At 38.5% G+C, this 18,594-nt stretch overlaps 1 protein-coding gene across 5 annotated transcripts; it reads right to left on the reverse strand.

Moving 5' to 3' along the window:
* Positions 1-323: 323 nt before the first annotated feature.
* On the reverse strand, positions 324-15,379 carry LOC104602964 (KH domain-containing protein At4g18375-like). 5 transcript variants are annotated; one of them, XM_019198709.2, is made up of 10 exons: positions 15,119-15,350; positions 8,866-9,430; positions 8,753-8,796; positions 2,095-2,532; positions 1,692-1,937; positions 1,367-1,606; positions 1,185-1,240; positions 989-1,088; positions 575-703; positions 324-440 (listed from the first exon to the last, which is right to left on the reverse strand). In XM_019198709.2, exons 2-10 carry the CDS (start codon positions 9,410-9,412, stop codon positions 345-347), a joined length of 1,896 nt encoding a protein of 631 aa, XP_019054254.1. In that variant the 5' UTR covers positions 9,413-9,430; positions 15,119-15,350; the 3' UTR covers positions 324-344. The 5 variants fall into 5 exon arrangements, with proteins under 5 accessions (XP_019054254.1, XP_088758549.1, XP_088758552.1 ...); XM_088902423.1 differs by having other exon boundaries at positions 8,753-9,430; positions 15,119-15,379; XM_088902426.1 differs by having other exon boundaries at positions 537-703; positions 8,753-9,430; positions 15,119-15,379.
* Between the last annotated feature and the right edge of the window lie 3,215 nt (positions 15,380-18,594).

Below are 18,594 nucleotides of genomic sequence, written 5' to 3' on the forward strand. Positions count from 1 at the left end.
TTTCAACACTGATACCCATTATAGAAAGTCCACGTCACTGCCACATCATGCCTTCGTTGACAGCAACAATCTCCAATATGAGAAAACATCAAATTCAGCATTGCTCCAAACCACACCTCGATTTCAAAGGCATGGCTTGGAGCACCGTTTTTTATGGAAAAATGATTCCAAACATATTAACGTTTCCTAGAGCACTGATTTTTTCAACGTAACGCCGATGTCTCACTGATTTTTTCGACGTAACGCCGATGTCTCACTGTTTTCTAGAGCAACAGCACCGATGCCAAACAGACACTTAATTCATGAAACAAAAGGCATGAAAATTAAGAAAATTTTCAGTACGTCTATTGAACTGTAATGATCTTGACAGCGTGCCAATTCCTGCAGTACTTGCCATCTGAATGGGTATTTATTTGTCCACAATTAGCCTGGTAGCAGACCTGGAAGGAATGCAAAGCTAGCATGATTACATTAATAGTTGTACAAAAAACCCCTCCCCCGAAAAGAAAAAACAAAACAAAACAAAACCGAGTTACTATTGATAGGAGGGTTGCTGTGTATTGAAGTTCTGTACAGCAGATGATATGAAAGCCTGAAGGAAATTCTGTGCTGCATTCATCTTCTCAGAAGACCCATGGATCTCGACAACACACTCTGAACCACCAGCCAGGGGATCCTGCAGCTTCACTCTTGCCCCAGAAATCTGGATTTGAAAATTACAAAAAGAGACAAGAACCAACCAGGCATCAAAAATCTTGGTTCAGCCACAAGCACACAACGCTCAGTAGTTTCTAGTGTTCAGAAACATTGTAGTTGTATAAAATGGAAACCTGTGGACTTAGTTTGAAAATAATTCAAAGAGAAAAAATCAAACGAATTATAACTGGTTGACCTAGTCATAAAAGCTAACCCGCCATGCATATATTTAGAACAGTTTCAATGAACTACTTACATTTTGAGTAGACCAAGTATTAGGTTAAAGTTTTACCTCATGAATATTGGAAATGTTGCTTCCACCTGCTCCAAGAACAGATCCCACTGCGTTGTTTGGAATCTTAACTTCCATAGGGTTGTCAACATTTGGATATCTGTGGCAACAGAAAAGATTGGTGGGAATCTGAATAATACCATACGAATGATGATGTCAAGATGAATGAAGACTAAACTAGAAATGGTTACTGTACCCGGTAGGAGCAGGCTGAGCTTGATAATTTGGAGCTTCATATTCACCTCCAGCACCCTTCAAAATAGCACAGTTGAACTTTAGCAGTCAACTATTAATTTTTTTATAAACAAGAAAAAGATACAAGGCCATACTGAAGTATATGGTGAGAGTAGTATTACAAAGATCAAACAAAGATGATACCTTCATATGGTCATATCCACCAGAGCTGCCAGCTCCTATTATACTGGAAGGTGGTGGGCCTGGTGGCCCTCTTACAGGGAAGTTTCCTGAAGGACCAAATCCCTGAAAAGGCCCCATTGAAGGTGGAGGTGGTGGCGGAGGAGGTTCTACAGCAGCATTTGAGCCCCGAAGGGTTCTGACTCTAAGTCTTGAAGCAATCTCCGACAGGGCATCTCTGGCAACACTATAATTTCCAGATATCTGTATGATCAAAAGCCAAAGTTATTTAAAGAACCATAAATCATGAATTTGGAGGGGGGGATACTCTGAAGAAAGTACACATCACCTGGACAAGCTCTTCATCTGCAGATGCACACTTGGGCCTACCATCCTTGGATATAATACGTATATCTGCTTGTGTTCGCCTTCTCATCTCTGTAATTACATTACCTCCCTGTCCAAGGAGGCAACCAACCTTACTTGATGGAACAAGAAGCCTAGTTGTAATGATACCATTCTCAGACATTTCACTTGTTTTGCCCTGAAGCTGAAGAATTGCCTCAATAGTTGGTGATCTTGGATTCCACAGGCCCTGAAACAGTTCAGTATATAAAGGCATTGCCAAAGTGTTTACAATCACAATATCAGTAGATATTGATTTAGCACCATAAACATTCTACAGCTTTACCAATTAACATGAAAGAATTATGTTGCAGAAATTTAATTACTTATGGAGATGGCAGGGATACCTCAAAAGAAGAGACAACAATTGCACGTTCATCAACATCTGGAAACGTATCATCAACTTGAATGTTAGCTCCTGTCTCCTTCTGCAACTGCTTTACATTACTACCACCCTTTCCAATCACCCCACCAATTTTACTAGATAAGCACAAAATTTTCAAAGAAAACTCATCTGATGTTTCCCCAGCATTTCCAAAAGAACCCTGCATAAATCCAGATTGATTTCCATATCCCCCACCCCATGGCATTGGTGGTGTACCATGGGCTCCGTGGTGAGACCACATTGAGTTTCCTTGTGGCAGCATGGGGCCGCCTGGTGGATAAAAACCTGAGCCACCACCAGATTTGGGATAACTCGTAGGAATGTCTTTACGTGGATTCTGGTACAAAAGTGTAGAAACTTCATAGAGAGCCCTCTTCGCCACAGCTGATGTTCCAGATATCTGAGAAGTGCCTTGCAAAATTAGAGTTTATTGGGGACGACAAAGACAATGCAAGACTCCCCAGAACCAAACCACCAATCTCCCAATGTCTGTGCATATTATGTATTTGCATAATAAAACATCAACCATGACTAAGAAAAAAACAGGATTCAATACAGAAGCATTTAAGAATAGATGAAGCCCAAGGAACTGTTACTCTTGTCATAATTAATGGAGATAGCAAAGGGACAACCAACTACCTCTAGGTAAACCTAATGGTTAGAAGAAATTCAATTGGGTGAATGGCAATCATATTTGCACGTGTAAACAGAAAGAAGGCTTGAAGCCTTGAACTGATATCTATCTGTTTGATGGACAAGGCACTTGTAAGAAAATAGCTATATGGATTCATGAAAGAATCCTATATGCTCTGTAAAAGGATAATTGCTAGTACAATTGCTTGGAGTATGAATTGGAGTCAACCCCTAATTCGAAATCTTAAAAATCAAAGTGGACCACACCATGCAGTCTTCTTAACCATTCACTTTCACGAAGGAGGTAATATCATATGATTGGCAATAGGCCTATGTGTGAAGTCTTTCTTCCTATTGTTTGGAATAGATGTTTCTGCTTTTAGGTTGCAAAGTTAGCAATCTGATTTTGATAGGAATTTCTACCATTCAAATCAGGGAAATTATATATGAATTTTCAAAATCTCAGACTGACAAGCATGAGAGCACAGGTTTGAGTCTGAGAAATCACCACCCTGTGCAAAAAATGCCGAAGGTTAGGACCATATCCAATCTACCCCTCTTAAGACCCCAGATAGCTGGGATCAACATTGGGTAATAGCCTTTGATATAGGAATTTTCAAAATAGTGTAAAACTTTCCTATTTAAGAGAACCATAGTACTTTTTGAGGAACTGAAGAGGTTGTTGACATGGGCATGATTGTTCCTTTAAACCCATAACGAAATGCATAAAAAAACACACCTATTTAGAATAACAAACAAAGTTCCTATTAATGGGCAAATACCATTTACATTCAAAATAAAACCAATTCAAATATGAATTTAGCCAGCATATATCTCATCTCTACAAAGACGTTAATAAGCTTCATTGTAGACCTTATGAAGTTGTAGTCATGAGGTTGCATGCAGTACATGGCCTAGGGGTCACATCAATGATAGAGCTGACCACCTTTTTTTATTTGCTAGCAGGATTCCAAGTCTCCAACAAACAATAATAAACCAGATGACAAGGGCAGGAGAATTTGGATCCAAACCCCAAATTATCGAGTGACCACTATCATTGGTGATAATAATATGTCCTTCCTATAATAATGGATATACACTGCATATACTCCCACCAAATTATGTTTTTGAGGTAGATGCTGTATTTTCACTAATAATTACTTGATGCACAAGGCTAAGGATATTAAGAACCAATGCTCTCTATGTGGACTTAAGAAGAATTGTGTCCTCAACCCCCTTCTTCACTGTGAATACTCATATAACATATGATCTTAAATTATTAACTTATTTGGGTATCAATCAATGATCCAGGAAACTTGTAAATGCTTACTGATTGCTGGATATTGAAAGGATTCAGATGAGGTCATACACTATGAAACCTAACTGCATTTGACATATGGAGGTGCCTTTAGAAAGAAACAATAGGAAGAAAGCACGAAGTATTGGTAAAGTGGAGAACCTAATTTTCCTTTAGTCCCCCATCTTGGGGAATCTAGAGTTTTGAGGTTTAGTAAACTTAACAAATCACAATAATTGGAAAGATGGTTATATTAATGGTAAATGTGTGTATTCATTGACCATTAACATAGTCACAAGAACAGTTGTGTATTGCCTCACATGTATTACCATATATTGACCACACAATCCCTTTATAGGGGTGTTCACATTAAATGTCAAACCGACCAAACCGGCCCGACCCAACCCGAGTTGGTCGGTTTTTCAAAACCATCGGTTGGTTTCGGTTTTGATGAGAAAATAAACTGACAACTCAGTTCGGTTTCGGTTTTCATACATGAAAACCAAAATCAAACCGAACCGAACCGATCCTATATGTTTAAGTAATTATTAATTAGTCTCTACCCTATATGTTAAATTTGAAATATTTTATTTGTGTTATGTTTGAACTTTGAAAAAAAAAATTGGTTATTTATGATAAAAACTAAAAAGTAAAACCAATACAAATATAATACAATGGTACAATGTTTAATTCAGTTTTGTATAAATTTAAATATATATTGACAAAAAAATCAGTTTTGCATAAAAAACTAATCGACTTAAATATATATTTTGATTTTGCATAAAAAATAAAAAGAAATAAACTTGAATATAAATCGATATTTAGAAATAGATATTTTAGTTTAAAATATATATAAAAACCGACTAAACCGATAAACCGACCCAAACCAACCCTTCATGTTTGGGTCAGTTTTGCTTCAGGGTCAGTCGGTTTCAGTTTTTGTCAATAAGTAAACTGACTAGGTCGGACCGGTTGAAGAAAATGACTCAAACCGACCCAACCCGACCCATGAACACCCCTATCCCTTTATTTGGTTTGGTAGAAATAAGAGAGGAGACACAGAAAGTTGTACCTTAAGGCTATGTGAAGCCTTGTCTCTTTTGTACCAGAAACAATTTGTGATCCTGGGACTAGACCTCTTCATTGGCCGGGCTCAGGCTTGGCTTTTGCCAAAATTTGAATGGGCCCTGCCCGAAGCCCAAGCCCGATACAGTGTAAAGTCAGGCCCCCACACCATGCTAAAACAGGAAATAATTCAAAACCAAATTTGGCTTTTCTATAAGGTTGGCTAAATGAAACTCCTACCAACCAACCACATTCATATTTGAAAGGCTAAGGAGGCCAACTCAGCCATATATTCCTCATAAAAGATTGCACGTTGAGTCCTACCAAGGAAAACCAATGGAACTGAACATTGTTATAGGATCAGTTAGTTTCCTACTTAAGTTATCATGGTAAGTCCACTTCAACTAGAAGTAGTTTCTGTTTTTAGTTTCTTTATACAGTCATTTTAGAAGTGGGAAATCCATGTATGTACACATGTATGAATGTTTTGAATCATTCAGAGAACTCTAACTGACCCAGGAATTTTAGACATGACAGCATTGATTGGGGCCCAAAAAGATCTCATAGGTCAGTCTTAGCCACTTGTCCCCGTGAGTGGTAACATGTAAATACGGACAATGTTCCCAATGTACAGCTGTAGTGTCCTATGGGAGAATCTCTGAATCCTAAGTCTTAAGCACTTGTCTAAGAATAGCCCTTTTATATAGGCAGTATTAATTGCAACCTTGAAAGGCCAATGTTACTCAAGGAAAATGCTAATACAAGGTCTGGAGTGACTGATTTTGGACAGTGGGAGTGGCATTTAGCTGATGTGAAGTGACCACCTATCAAATGGACAATTTGAGTCAGCCACAACATCCCTCAATAGAAATAGGCTAGGCTAGGTCGTGTACAGAATCTCCCTACTTGACCCATTATATATACAAACAGTCCTTATAGAATTATTGGATAATCTATTGAGTTCCAACTTAGGTTTAATTTTTTTATAGTAAAAACAAAATTTATTAAAACAATAAAACTAAAATGTAGGAAGTAGTTTCACCACTTGTTCTTAAATAAAAAGCACATGCAAGGAAATAAACTCTTACCAGATCTTCATGTAGAAGTAGAACCTCACATGCATTGATTCTCAAGTGTTACTACCTTCCAAAAAGAAGCCCCCACTTTAGGTGTTTTAAAGGGCATGCCTAAGTGCATAGGAGAAGAAAAATAGTCCTAAGAAATGAGAGGACTGATTTAAAAGTTGTGAAAAAGTGTTAGATATCAGCAGTAAAGAGAAAAGGAGAGGAGAGAAGAAGAAGAAGAAGAAGAAGAAGAAGAAGCTGGTGGCAATAGGGTTTAGAGAGGTCAATCGAATGTTTTCTTTCTTCCCTAATCCTTTTCATTAAAACATAATTTACAAAGTTTTGGTATTTACAGAGAGGCCCTTAATTGGGCGATTAACTTAATTAACCATAACGTAAAGAAGTATAAAAAGGCCCATTAACAAAATGAACAGAAACATAAACAAATAAAAGCATCCTATGGGCCATTCGGCCCATTCTCTCTACAATAGGCAAAGCACATTTTTAGCTAGCCCTGAACCTAAGCACAGACCCCTTCAAACGGTACATGCCTAGTGTGCCTTGCACCTCAGCCTAGGTGCACACCTTTTTTAAATACTCATTTTTATTGTATTTTTATAGAACCTTATGTGTTGTACACCATTGTAATGGTTTATCAACTTCTTAAATAACTTTTATTGATGTTTGTACCTTTATTTTGAGAAAAATAAGGTGTAGTATTTTTTTTTAAGAGGTAAAGTAAATTAATAAGTCATTAATAAAATATCAAAAACACACATGTTTAACTAGAGGCTGTACAATAATAATGGTCCATTAACCTTTGAAATAAACAAAAATAAAATCCTTTTAAATACCTAAAGCCTTAGTTCTTGTAAATAGGATCATGAATAACAAAATTTCCAGCATAGAAGAAACAAGAATACAACTAATATCTGATCCTTAATCCTAAAAAAATCAGCTGCAACTAGAATCATGAAATCAACCCTTTTTACATACAGGCCAAAAATTTAGGTTGGGCACAACCCAAAACCCTCACATGAACTTGACTTGTTTAGGCTTACCTCAAGGGGCCTTTACAGAGGTGGAGAGCCAATCTCCTAGAATTAGTAAAGCATTTTTAGGCCTGCAACTCACCCCGAACCTAAGCACAAGTAACAACCCCTTTCAAAAGGTACGTGCCTAGTGTAGACCCAGGCTAGCATGTCATGTGCATCAGCCTAGGTGCAAACCTTTTTCAAATACTCATTTTTATTATATTTTTGTAGAATCTTATGTGTTTATACCATTGTAATGGTTTCTCAACCTCTGATTTACTTTTTATTGCTGTTTGTACAATAATAATGATCTATTGACCTTTCAAATAAACGAAAAACAAAGATCTTTTAAATACCTGAAGCCTTAGTTTTTGCAAATAGGATCTTGAATAGAAAGATTTCCACTATAGAAGCAACAACAATACAACCATTATCTGATCCCTAATCCTTAAATATAATGAGCTGTGACAGGAATAAAAAAACCAACCTTTTTCATATACAGGCCAAAAATGTAGATCTGGGACTCTGTGCACTACCCAAACCCCCACATGGACTAGACATGTTTGGGCCTGCCTCAACCTTTACATAGGAGGAGAGTCGTTCTCCTAGAATTAGGAATGCAAGATGTTTACTAACACACTAGCTATTTTAAGCAATGCAACTAGGAGATAAATAAATACATTGAAAGTTTAACATGCTTAAATTGTTGTTGTTGAATGAATAAATGCTTCACTGCTGACAAAAAAATGAATGAATGCACTTGTCAAAAAAAGAAACAACTGTTGAATGTTTGAAGCACTTCAGTACAACCCACATATGTTTGTTTTCGCTTCCACATTTTCATTTTGAATATGTTTATATGTGACACTAATTTATTTTAATTTGAGCCAATAGACTTTTTAAAACATTAATTTTTTTTTAAATCCAGATTTGCATTTTTTATACATTAATATTATTTTCTAAATTTCTAATAAGGCACACATCTCGCCTTACACTTGCACCTTGTGCCTTGGGCACTAGAAGGTCCTTGTGTTTTAAAAAACTTAAGTATGTGGTTCAGAAAAGAACGAAGGCTTCAATGTAGGAGGTTAAAGGCAGTAAACACTGCCCTTCTAGGCAAGTGGTTTTGGAGGTTCAATAAGCAGACAGAGAACATTTAGAAGCAATTGATCACCTCCAAATAAGGCACAAAGAACAGGAATTGGGATCCAAGCTAAGCTAACTTTTAACTCTTTTCTAATATAATAAATTTCTTTTGCTGATAAAAAAAAAAGAGATAATGTATGATGCAAAACCTTGGAGATGATGCTATTATACAACTCTGCCTCTACGCAAATGTCACAAATAATTGGGATATATCAATAGGGAATCTAGGCAGTCATTGTCATGCAACCTAGAAGGGAAATTAAAATTTAAAAAAAAAATAATGTGCTTCATTAGTCAATTCAGATACCACAACTATAATACTTGTGTGCATGTGACATGTGTACAGAAGAAAACCAGCAAACATGCCAAAGGGGAATTTACCTGCACTAATTCATCAGTGTTCATAGCACATGCTGGAAGGTGCTCTGCAGGCAGGATACGAATGTTAGCATTAGTATCAGTTCGCAATTTCTGAATGATGGTTCCACCTTTACCTAGAAGACACCCAACTTGATTGTTTGGAACAAGAAGCCGTGCAGTGACTACATCATTTTCATTATTATCTTCAAATGTGGCACCACCAAATAACTCATCCTCCTCAGCAATCCTCTCATGAACTTTCAATAGAGCATCCTGGGCAGGACAATGTGGCTGCATGAGCTCATGTTCTTTCTCAGTGAGAACACCATCATCCTCAGTATCTTCACTAGTATTGTATCTCCTAGGCTTTCTTGTAGCAGAGCTAAAAATCATTATTACTCTCTCATCTGTGCCAGGAACAGATTCAGCAACCCTGATCTTTGCACGGGTCTCATCTCTCAGGGCATTGATTATGCTGCCACCTGTCCCAATAACACTACCAATCTTTCTACTTGGACAAAGAATACGGTAGACAGTGTCCGCAGAACCGGGATTCCCAGCATTTTGATCATAGTTGAAACTTTGGTTAAAGTTCTGCCTTTGGCTCTTTTTGTAGCCCTTTTTCTTTTTAAATTGAGCATGAGGACGTTTTTTGAAAGAACCTGCTTTGCTTTTGTCCATATTGCTAAAGGAAAAGCCCTATAATTTATGATATTATAACAAGCAAACAGAAAAAAGTGTGGTAATAAGAACATACTCTGAAACACAACTCAGGACTCATCAATACACTAAATAAATGACTCAATTGATTCACTGCAATCATTTAAGATGTAATGTTAAATTAGTGGAAGATGAAACTGTTGGAATTGACTAAAAAATAAAGCTAGTTACAGAAAGTGGCTATTAGTGCATGGTAACCATAAAATTAGTTACAGAAAGTGGCTATTAGTGCATAGTAACCATAAAGTTAGTTACAGAAAGTGGCTATTAGTGCATGCTAACCACAAAGTCAGTTATAAAAAAGTGGCTATCTTGTATCTTCTTCTTCTTCTACAATTTTAATGAAAAATCTCGCTCTGGAGTGTGTGCTCTTCCCGTGGACGTAGCAGGATTTTCTTCGAACCACGTAAAGTCTTGTGTCTTCATCTCTATTTGCTTGAATTTTTTTTTACTTTGCCATTTTGTGTGTTCTCCATTTTTCTTCACGGGTTGATTCAGGATACGTGATCCAACGCTTCTACACCAACAAATGGTATCAGAGCAAGGTTATTAAATTTGTGAAGTACTTACGATGGTGAAGATGCCAACTATAAAGTTCGAAGTGGAGAAATTTGATGGCAAGATGAATTTTGGGTTGTGGCAAAAGAGGGTGAAGGCGGTTATGGTACAACAAGGTCTTCACAAGGCTCTCCTTGGAAAGGAAAAGGCAAAGAAGATGACAAGTGATGAGTGGGCTGAGTTAGATCTGAAGGCATTGAGCATGATTCAATTATACTTGGCAGATGAAGTGATGTACAACGTACTTGATGAGAAAACCACCACTGACTTGTGGACAAAGTTGGAGAAATTGTATATGACAAAATCTCTCACCAATAAGTTGTACCTGAAGAGGCAATTATACAGTTTGCGTATGGCTAATGGAACCAATTTATTGGATCATTTGAATACATTTAATCAGTTGATTGTGCAACTTCTCAATGTAGATGTGAAGACTGGTGAAGAAGATAAGGCGATTCTTCTCCTCTCATCTCTCCTAGAATCACATGATCATTTGGTGACAACCATCTTGTATGGAAATGATACGTTTGTGATGGATGAGGTCACAAGTACTTTGCTTTCAAACGAGATGCAGCGAAAGCTTTCTTTAAGTGATAGTGAAAGTTTAACTGCAAAGGATTCGGGTTATGAACGGGGCAAATCTAAAGAGAGGGGAGATAAAAAGAATAGAGGCAGATCAAAATCCAAATTGAACAAAAACACAATGCAAGTGGTGCAAGAAAGATGGTCACTGGCTAATGGATTGCAAGAAATTTGTAGAGGCTCAAAAGATGAAAAGCAAAGTTGCAGACGAGGTAAATGTTGCTTCCGATACAGAGAATGATGGAGATCTTCTTATGGTCTCCTCAGGTATGGATCCATTGGATACTTGGATACTTGATTCTGGATGTTCTTATCATATGTGTCCTTATAGAGATTGGTTTTCTACATATGAGTCACATGTTGGCGGCACAGTTCTTATGGGAAATAATGCCGAGTGTAAAATTGTTGGGATTGGGACAATTAAAATCAAGATGTTTGATGGGATTGTTAGAATATTAACAAATGTTAGACATGTCCCGGATCTTAAGAAAAGTTTAGTCTCACTTGGTGCTTTAGATGATCTTGGGTGTACATATAGTAGGGCTAATGGAGTCATAAAAGTTAAAAGGGGTGCTATGGTTGTTATAAAAAGGAGAGAAAAAATGATCATTATATAGGTTAATTGGAAAAACTATCATTGGGGATGCAGTTGTCACATCCACTTTAGATGATGACTCTAGTCAATTATGGCACTTGAGATTGGCACACATTACCAAGAAAGGCATGGTAGAACTGCACAAAAAGAAATTACTTGATGGTGTTAAAAACCTTGCAAATTAGATTTCTACAAATATTGTATTTTTGGAAAGCAATGCAGAGTTAGTTTTACAGCATCTACTAAAAGAAGCAAGGAGATTCTTGAGTATGTGCATGCAGATACATGGGGTTCATCGCCAATAACTTCTAGTGGTGGAGCACGATATTTTGTTAGCTTTGTTGATGATTATTCTAGAAGGTTTGGGTGTACTTCATGAAGCATAATCAGAAGCTTTTGAGAAGTTCAAGATTTGGAAGGCAAAAGTGTAGAAGCAAACCAGAAAGCAAATAAAATACCTACGGACAGATAATGGTGGAGAGTTTACCTCTATAGAGTTTCAGAAATTTTGTGCAGCAAAAAGGATTACTCGACATCTTACTACTCTAGGCACACCACAACAGAACGGGGTAACAGAAAGAATGAACAGGACACTACTAGAGAAGGCAAGGTGCATGAGAATCTTTGCAGATTTACCAAAGCAGTTTTGGGCCGAGGCAATTAATATGGCCTGTTATGTGGCAAACAGGTTACCTTCCAAAGCATTTGGGACTCAAGACAACAGAAGAGGTAATGGACTGATAATTCCGTTGATTACTCAAATTTGAGAATTTTTGGATGCCCTTGTTATGTCTTGTTGCAAGATAAAGAGAAGACAAAGCTGGATGCTAAGTCAAAACCTTGCATTTTTCTGGGATACAATGAAGGGGTGAAAGGATTCAGACTTTGAAATCCTAACACCAAGAAGGTTGAGATAAGCAAAGATGTTGTATTTGATGAAGCTTCTATGTTGAAGAAAAATCAACAGCAAATCCGAGATGGTGAGAAGAGCAGTACCTCAATTCAGGTAGAGCTAAGTGAGGAAGAGAAAATGGATAGTGAACCAGTCGCTACAAATTCTTCTCATCAAAGCCAAGAAGTTGCACAATCCCAAGAGGAACCACCATATTTCATTGTTGCAGGCAGGGCTAAAAGGAACATCAAGAGACCAATCAAATTTAATGATACAGTTGCATAAGCATAAACAGCTAATTGTGATGATCCAATGACCTACAAGGAGGCAATGAAAGATAAGGACAGCTCACTATGGATGGGTGCTATGAAAGAGGAGATAACTTCTCTTTGAAAGTTAGTAGAAATGCCTAAGGGTAAAAAGGCTATTGGGTGCAAGTGGGTATATAGAAAGAAAGAGGCTTCATCTGCAAGCAAACCAGTTAGATGCAAGGCAAGGTTAGTAGTGAAAGGATATGCACGAAAGGAATGAGTGGGCTTCAATGAGATTTTTTCTCCTGTTATGAAGCATTGTTCCATTAGAATCATGTTGACGATGGTAGCTATGTGGGATATGGAGATGGAGCAGCTTTCCTCCACGGGAGCTTAGAAGAGGAAATTTACATGATGCAGCCCGATGGGTTTGTCGAGAAAGGTAAAGAACAACTGATATGCAAGTTGAATAGGTCGCTCTATGGCCTTAAGCAAGCACCGAGGCAATGGTACATCAGAAGTACGACAGTTGTGTTTATTTTCGTTTCCTTCATGATGACTCCATTATACTACTGATGCTTTATGTCGATGACATTGCTTGTAAGAGTTTGCATGAGATTGCTAAGTTAAAGTAGGAATAGAGCATGGAATTTGAGATGAAAGATTTAGGTGGAGCAAAGAAAATCTTGGGTATGGAAATTCAAAGAGACAGGTGCAATCGGAAGTCATGGTTGACCCGAAAAAGGTATATTGAGAAGGTATTAACCAAATTCAATATGAAGGAGGCTAAGGTAGTGAACACACCACTAGTTTAGCACTTCAGACTATCTCTTCAACATTGTCCAAAGACAAAGGAAGAACGTGAGGAAATGATACATGTACCATATGCCAGTACAGTTGGATGTCTTATGTATGCTATGGTATGCACCAGACCGGACTTATCTCAAATAGTTGGTGTTGTGAGCAGATTTATGGCTAATCCGGGGAAGGAGCATTGGAATGTTGTAAAGTGGATTATGTGCCACTTGAACGGTACCCAAGATACGGGTTTACTATTTCAGAATGGTTTGAAAGGAAACAAAGTGGTTGGGTATGTAGATTCAGATTTTGCATATGACATTGACAAAAGAAAGTCTACTACGGGATATATTTTCACTCTTGGTCAGGGTCCTATTAGTTGGAGATCTACATTACAAGATATGATGGCTCTGTCTACTATAGAAGCAGAGTACATGGCAGCAATAGAGGCAACCAAGGAAGTTGTATGTTTGAGAGGATTGGTTCAAGAGCTTGGAATTGATCAGAAGAACATTTGTGTTCAGTGTGACAGTCAGAGTGCTATATGTCTTGCAAAGGATCTAGTATACCACACAAGGACTAAGCACATAGGGGTGTGGTATCAAAGGCTCAGAGATTTTGTAGCAAATGGTGACATTCAATTTGAGAAGATTTCTTCCCAGATGAACATAGCAGACATGATGACCAAGCCATTGCCAAGGAAGAGGTTCAGGCATTGCCTGAATCTTCCAAACATACAACGGTGCTAAGTTGTGAAGGCCCCAAGAAGAGGGGGTATTCTAGAGAGAGAAATGGAGCAAGGTGAAGAAGAGAGTTGAAGAAATTTTTTTTGAGTCAAGGTGGAGAATGTTGGAATTGACTCAAAAATAAAGTTAGTTACAGAAAGTGGCTATTAGTGCATGGTAACCATAAAGTTAGTTACAGAAAGTGGCTATTAGTGCATGGTAATCACAAAGTCAGTTATAAAAAAGTGTGGCTATCTTGTATCTTCTTCTTCTTCTTCTACAATTTTAATGAAAAATCTCTATCTGGAGTGTGTGCTCTTCCCGTGAACATAGGACTTTTTCCGATCTCTATTTGCTTGAATTTTTGTTTACTTCGCCATTTTGTGTACCATCAGAAACAAGACAAGAAACATAGAGAACAATAGTTTTCAAACTGCAGCTTCTAGCACAGTCCAAAAAGAAGCTAAAGACGATGAAATTAAGTGGAATAATCTTCACTTCACCATCCCATTCAAAAACCAGTAACATATTAAGCTTCCAAAGGACATGCGCATTACATGAGGAATATTAAATCGGTTCTCCTTCAAAATTAGAAGTATTGAAACTTTGAAGCCCATGCAAAACTAAGTCCGCACTTATTATCAGATAGAATTACGAAATCTACAATTTTGATGATCAAGCATAGTAAGATTATCGTAAATCCTCAGAACGAAGTAAAGAGAGCTAAGGAGAATCTAAACTCGTATACAAACCCTATGTTCCTAAAGTTTACAGAAACACATTAGGCTGCTACCTTACGCAAACCTACAAAAAGAAAACGCATTGACACAAAGAAAAGAGTCACGGGAGAGTCCTGTCCTGCATATGTGCAAAGATATCCAAATTGTGAGCAATGCGCAGTTTGCAAACCTTGCTAGTTAATGGTCTAATGAAATAACTCCTTTATTCATTTCCTTTTTTATTTTTTCTTTTAATTTTCAAGGGTTTCGGAATGTGAAACCAAGATTGAACCAGATATTAAAATAAATCAATTATCAATTTGAGCTTCAATGGAGAATTCCAATTTGATTCCTTCAATTTCTCATAAACAGTATGGGAGCAAGATTTTAACTTCTCTGCAAACCTCTCGAATAACGATGAGACGAACTCATCCAAGAGACAACAAGCTCAAAATTTTACAAGAAGGGAAAAATGAAGAAGAAGAAGAAGAAGAAGAAGAAGACGGAGAAAAAAGAAATTGCAGAAGGAGAAGGTGAAGAGGTATACCGGAATTATGGAGAAGATTACTTGGCGGTAAGCATGGAGGGAAAACACGAGCACGCAGTCTCTCTCCACCTGTAGAACGCATTTAGGGCTTTCGGTGTTCCTTTTTCGGCCTTGCTTCACTTGTGGATTGTTGGAGTAATCATAGGTGGACAGTAGACTCTAAGAACGGTCTGTTGTTTACACGACTTCACATCTGGGTCCTTCGAGACCGGAACATAGTTGCACAGGTTACACAGGGGGCGCAGGACAGGACCCAGACCTGAAGTTCGAATCAACTGCCAACACACGATGTCAATAACGTCCCAACCAGCCATTAAAGCCGTACATCGAGAACATCTCTTGAATGACAAGCGAGATGTCCATGTTCCCTAATGTGCGGCTGCAGTTGTTTTTCGGTACATTTTTGAAGCAGATCCCTACCTTGATCTGACAGCATCCCCACTCTATCGCGGCTCACAACATTCCAATCCAATGGCTTTCAATCTTGTTTTGGGACCCAATCATGGGATCAGAAGGAGGATTCAAGACTATGGAGCACACAGACCATAACGACTAGTTGGGCCTCACTTAAAAGTTTTGGTGGGCCAGGTCTGTTGGGCCTAAAGTATTAAAAAAGGCAAATATCTTAAACCACCTTATAGTTTAAGCAAATTGACTAACTATACTTTTATTGTTTAACTATTATTTTATACTATCCTTATTGTTTTTCATAATTGTCTAAAACCTCCCTCATCATTAATATTTCATTATAAATCATTCATATGTGACATGAGGTGACTGTTCTAATTTTAAAAATCTCTAATTTATCCTTTTATGATCAAAAATACCCTTTTCATTTGGGCAAGACGATTTTGCCATAAAATATTCTTATTGTTGAACCAATCACTTGTATTAACACAAGAGGGAGCGAGTTGATGTTGATAAAAAAACATAGCAGTAGTTCTGTGAAACTTAGCATAAGAAAGTAGGAGAAGATTGCATATCAAGGGTCAAATATCTTCTTTTTCGTTTCTTGTCATCTTTAGACACCACAATGTCTGCCTGAATCGATAACACTGGCATCTTCAACAGCCTCTCTCTCTCTCCCCCCTTGTTAGCCATGCCAGCATGCCATCTTCCATATGAAAATAGCTACTACTTTCGATCAATCTCCGCCAGTTCTGTATGGGAACGCTGTAGAAGTCCTAGTCCCCTCTCGAGTATGCGAAGATGGCTAGACAATTGCTCACCAGCTCTGTGCCTCTATCAAATCCTTTAGTCGGTTCTCCATCTGGCTCCTCACGTATTCGTGTCGCTCAGTCCTTCAGCACATGTATCCCGATTCATCAGTGCTACACTCAGCCATGTCAACACGTCTTGGGTGGTTCCAACTAGCTTCCTGATGGTGCAATGGAGTTTAGAGAGAGGGAGAGCTGATTCATAAGCTTGTAAAACATTAAAAGCCTCATTCACATACTCACTTTTAGTGCGAGAAATGGTTTTATTGTGTTCAGGGGTATGTTTGAGCTAGAGTTGGGGTTGTTTTTCATTGCAACTTTTACTGGATGAGGGATTGGTTGGAAACCCTGGATGAGGAGGAGGAGGAGGAGGTAGAAGAGATGAACAACACATTGGTGTTGACAACAATTGTAGTCGTTCACGATGTTGCAGTGGCAAGAGCTCGAACATCAAGCTTTGATCTTTAAGTATTTATGGTGGGACTGTCTGCCCTTCCTGAGCTCGTGCATCCTATCTGGAAGATCTCCTAGCCCATTTGTCGACATTTCGAACACCCTCAAAGTGTACTAGTGACCCCACCCTAGATGAGATTCCTTCAATAGGCCCCCGGACATTGATACCGTATCCGTTGTAGTAGTTGAACAAAACTCTCCGCTTGTGTGTGATGAGGGCCTACCAAAGAACACTACTAAATGCTTCATCTTGCCATTGTCAATCTAAATCATGGGAATGTCAAGTGGCACCGACCTTTGATCTGGAGTAGCAACATGGACGATCTCTTGGCTTGGCAGCCTGGTTCAAATCTCGTGGTGAGAAGAGAAAGTAGATCAGATCTCGTGGTGCAGCCTGGTTCAAATCAAACACTAGTCTTGGCTTGGCAGCAGATCAGATCTCGTCTGGTTTACTGGTGCGTATAGCATATGATTGATACATCTTAAAGAATGGTGCAGTAGATCAAATCTCATCTGGTTTACTAGTGCATGTAATTGATACATCTTAAAGAATGGCACAAGTCCGTCGATGAACAAAGGCCCTACACCAGGAGAGGAAGATGGAAGGAAAGAGGGGAGGGAAAATTTTTCATCAGTTGAGTTTTATTTTGAAAATTTGAGGAATAGTGAAGGGCAAATTCAACATTTTATTTCTTTTCGTTTGCACTTAATGACGATGTCAATTTTCAAAAACAGTAGGGATACTTTAAGACGATATATAAATAGTAAAGGTAGAGTTAATCAATTAGCTAAACCATAAGGGTAGTTTAAAAAATTTGCCCTTAAAAAATAGGGAAAAGTACGGGCAGGCCCATTGCAGAAATATGAACACCAGGCCAACCCATACAGAATTTACAATTACTCTCTAATTCAACTTTTGAAATTATAAGACCGATTCCCACGCCATGTAAGCATCACACTTCTACCTAAGCTTTTCATGTGACGTGGCAATCCAACTCGGATTACATGTCACAATAACATTTATTTAAAATTTTATTTTGAAATTTACCCTTAAATTGCAAAGACTAAAATGACCCTCTTAGGGCCCATGACCATTGTTCTCTCCCGCCCTCTCTGTTCTCTCTCTTTCGTTCTCTCACACTTGCAACTCTCTTCTCTTCGACTGCAGACGACTGAACTTCGGTTGCTCTCCCTCTCTCCTGTTCTTCCTCCTCGCTCTCACTCTATAACTCTCTCCCGTTCTCCCTCTGTCTCGCCCCCATTCTCTCTCTCTCTCCCGGTCTCCCTCCCCCTCTATCGCTCTCCTGCTCTCCCTCTGTCTTGTTCTCCCTCTCCCTCTGTCGCCCCCACTTTCTCTCATTCTCGCCCCCCTCAGTCTTGCTCTCCCTTTGTGGCGCCCTCACCCTCTTCCTATATCAGTCTCTCCCGTTCTCCCTCTGTCTCGCCGCCATTCTTTCTCTCTCTCTCTCTCTCTCTCCCAATCTCCCTCCCCCTCTATCGCTCTCCTGCTCTCCCTCTGTCTCGTTCTCCCTCCTCGCTCTCACTTTATAACTCTCTCCCATTCTCCCTCTGTCTTGCCCTCATTCTCTCTCTCTCTCTCCCAATCTCCCTCCCAATCTATCGCTCTCCTACTCTCCCTCTGTCTCGTTCTCCCTCTACCTGTAAATTTTTAGGTAGCATTGTGCTTTTTTCACTTTTATTCCTGTCTCAATTTATACCAAGTGAAGGCCCATCTTAACAGTTTTTGTTTTTTGCACAACATTTGTTACTGCTCCATTATTTTATTTGCCTTATCCATCAGACTAA

This window comes from Nelumbo nucifera, chromosome 4, assembly GCF_055504915.1.
Source record: "Nelumbo nucifera cultivar China Antique chromosome 4, China Antique-T2T, whole genome shotgun sequence".
Lineage (NCBI taxonomy): Eukaryota > Viridiplantae > Streptophyta > Magnoliopsida > Proteales > Nelumbonaceae > Nelumbo > Nelumbo nucifera.

Coding starts and splice junctions, on each gene's coding strand:
- LOC104602964 (XM_088902423.1), bottom strand. CDS start 9,412: ATGGACAAAAGCAAAGCAGGTTCTTTCAAAAAACGTCCTCATGCTCAA. Junction 2,533..8,752: donor ACACTGATGAATTAGTGCAG/GTAAATTCCCCT, acceptor GGCACTTCTCAG/ATATCTGGAACATCAGCTGT. Junction 1,938..2,094: donor TTGTTGTCTCTTCTTTTGAG/GTATCCCTGCCA, acceptor GAACTGTTTCAG/GGCCTGTGGAATCCAAGATC.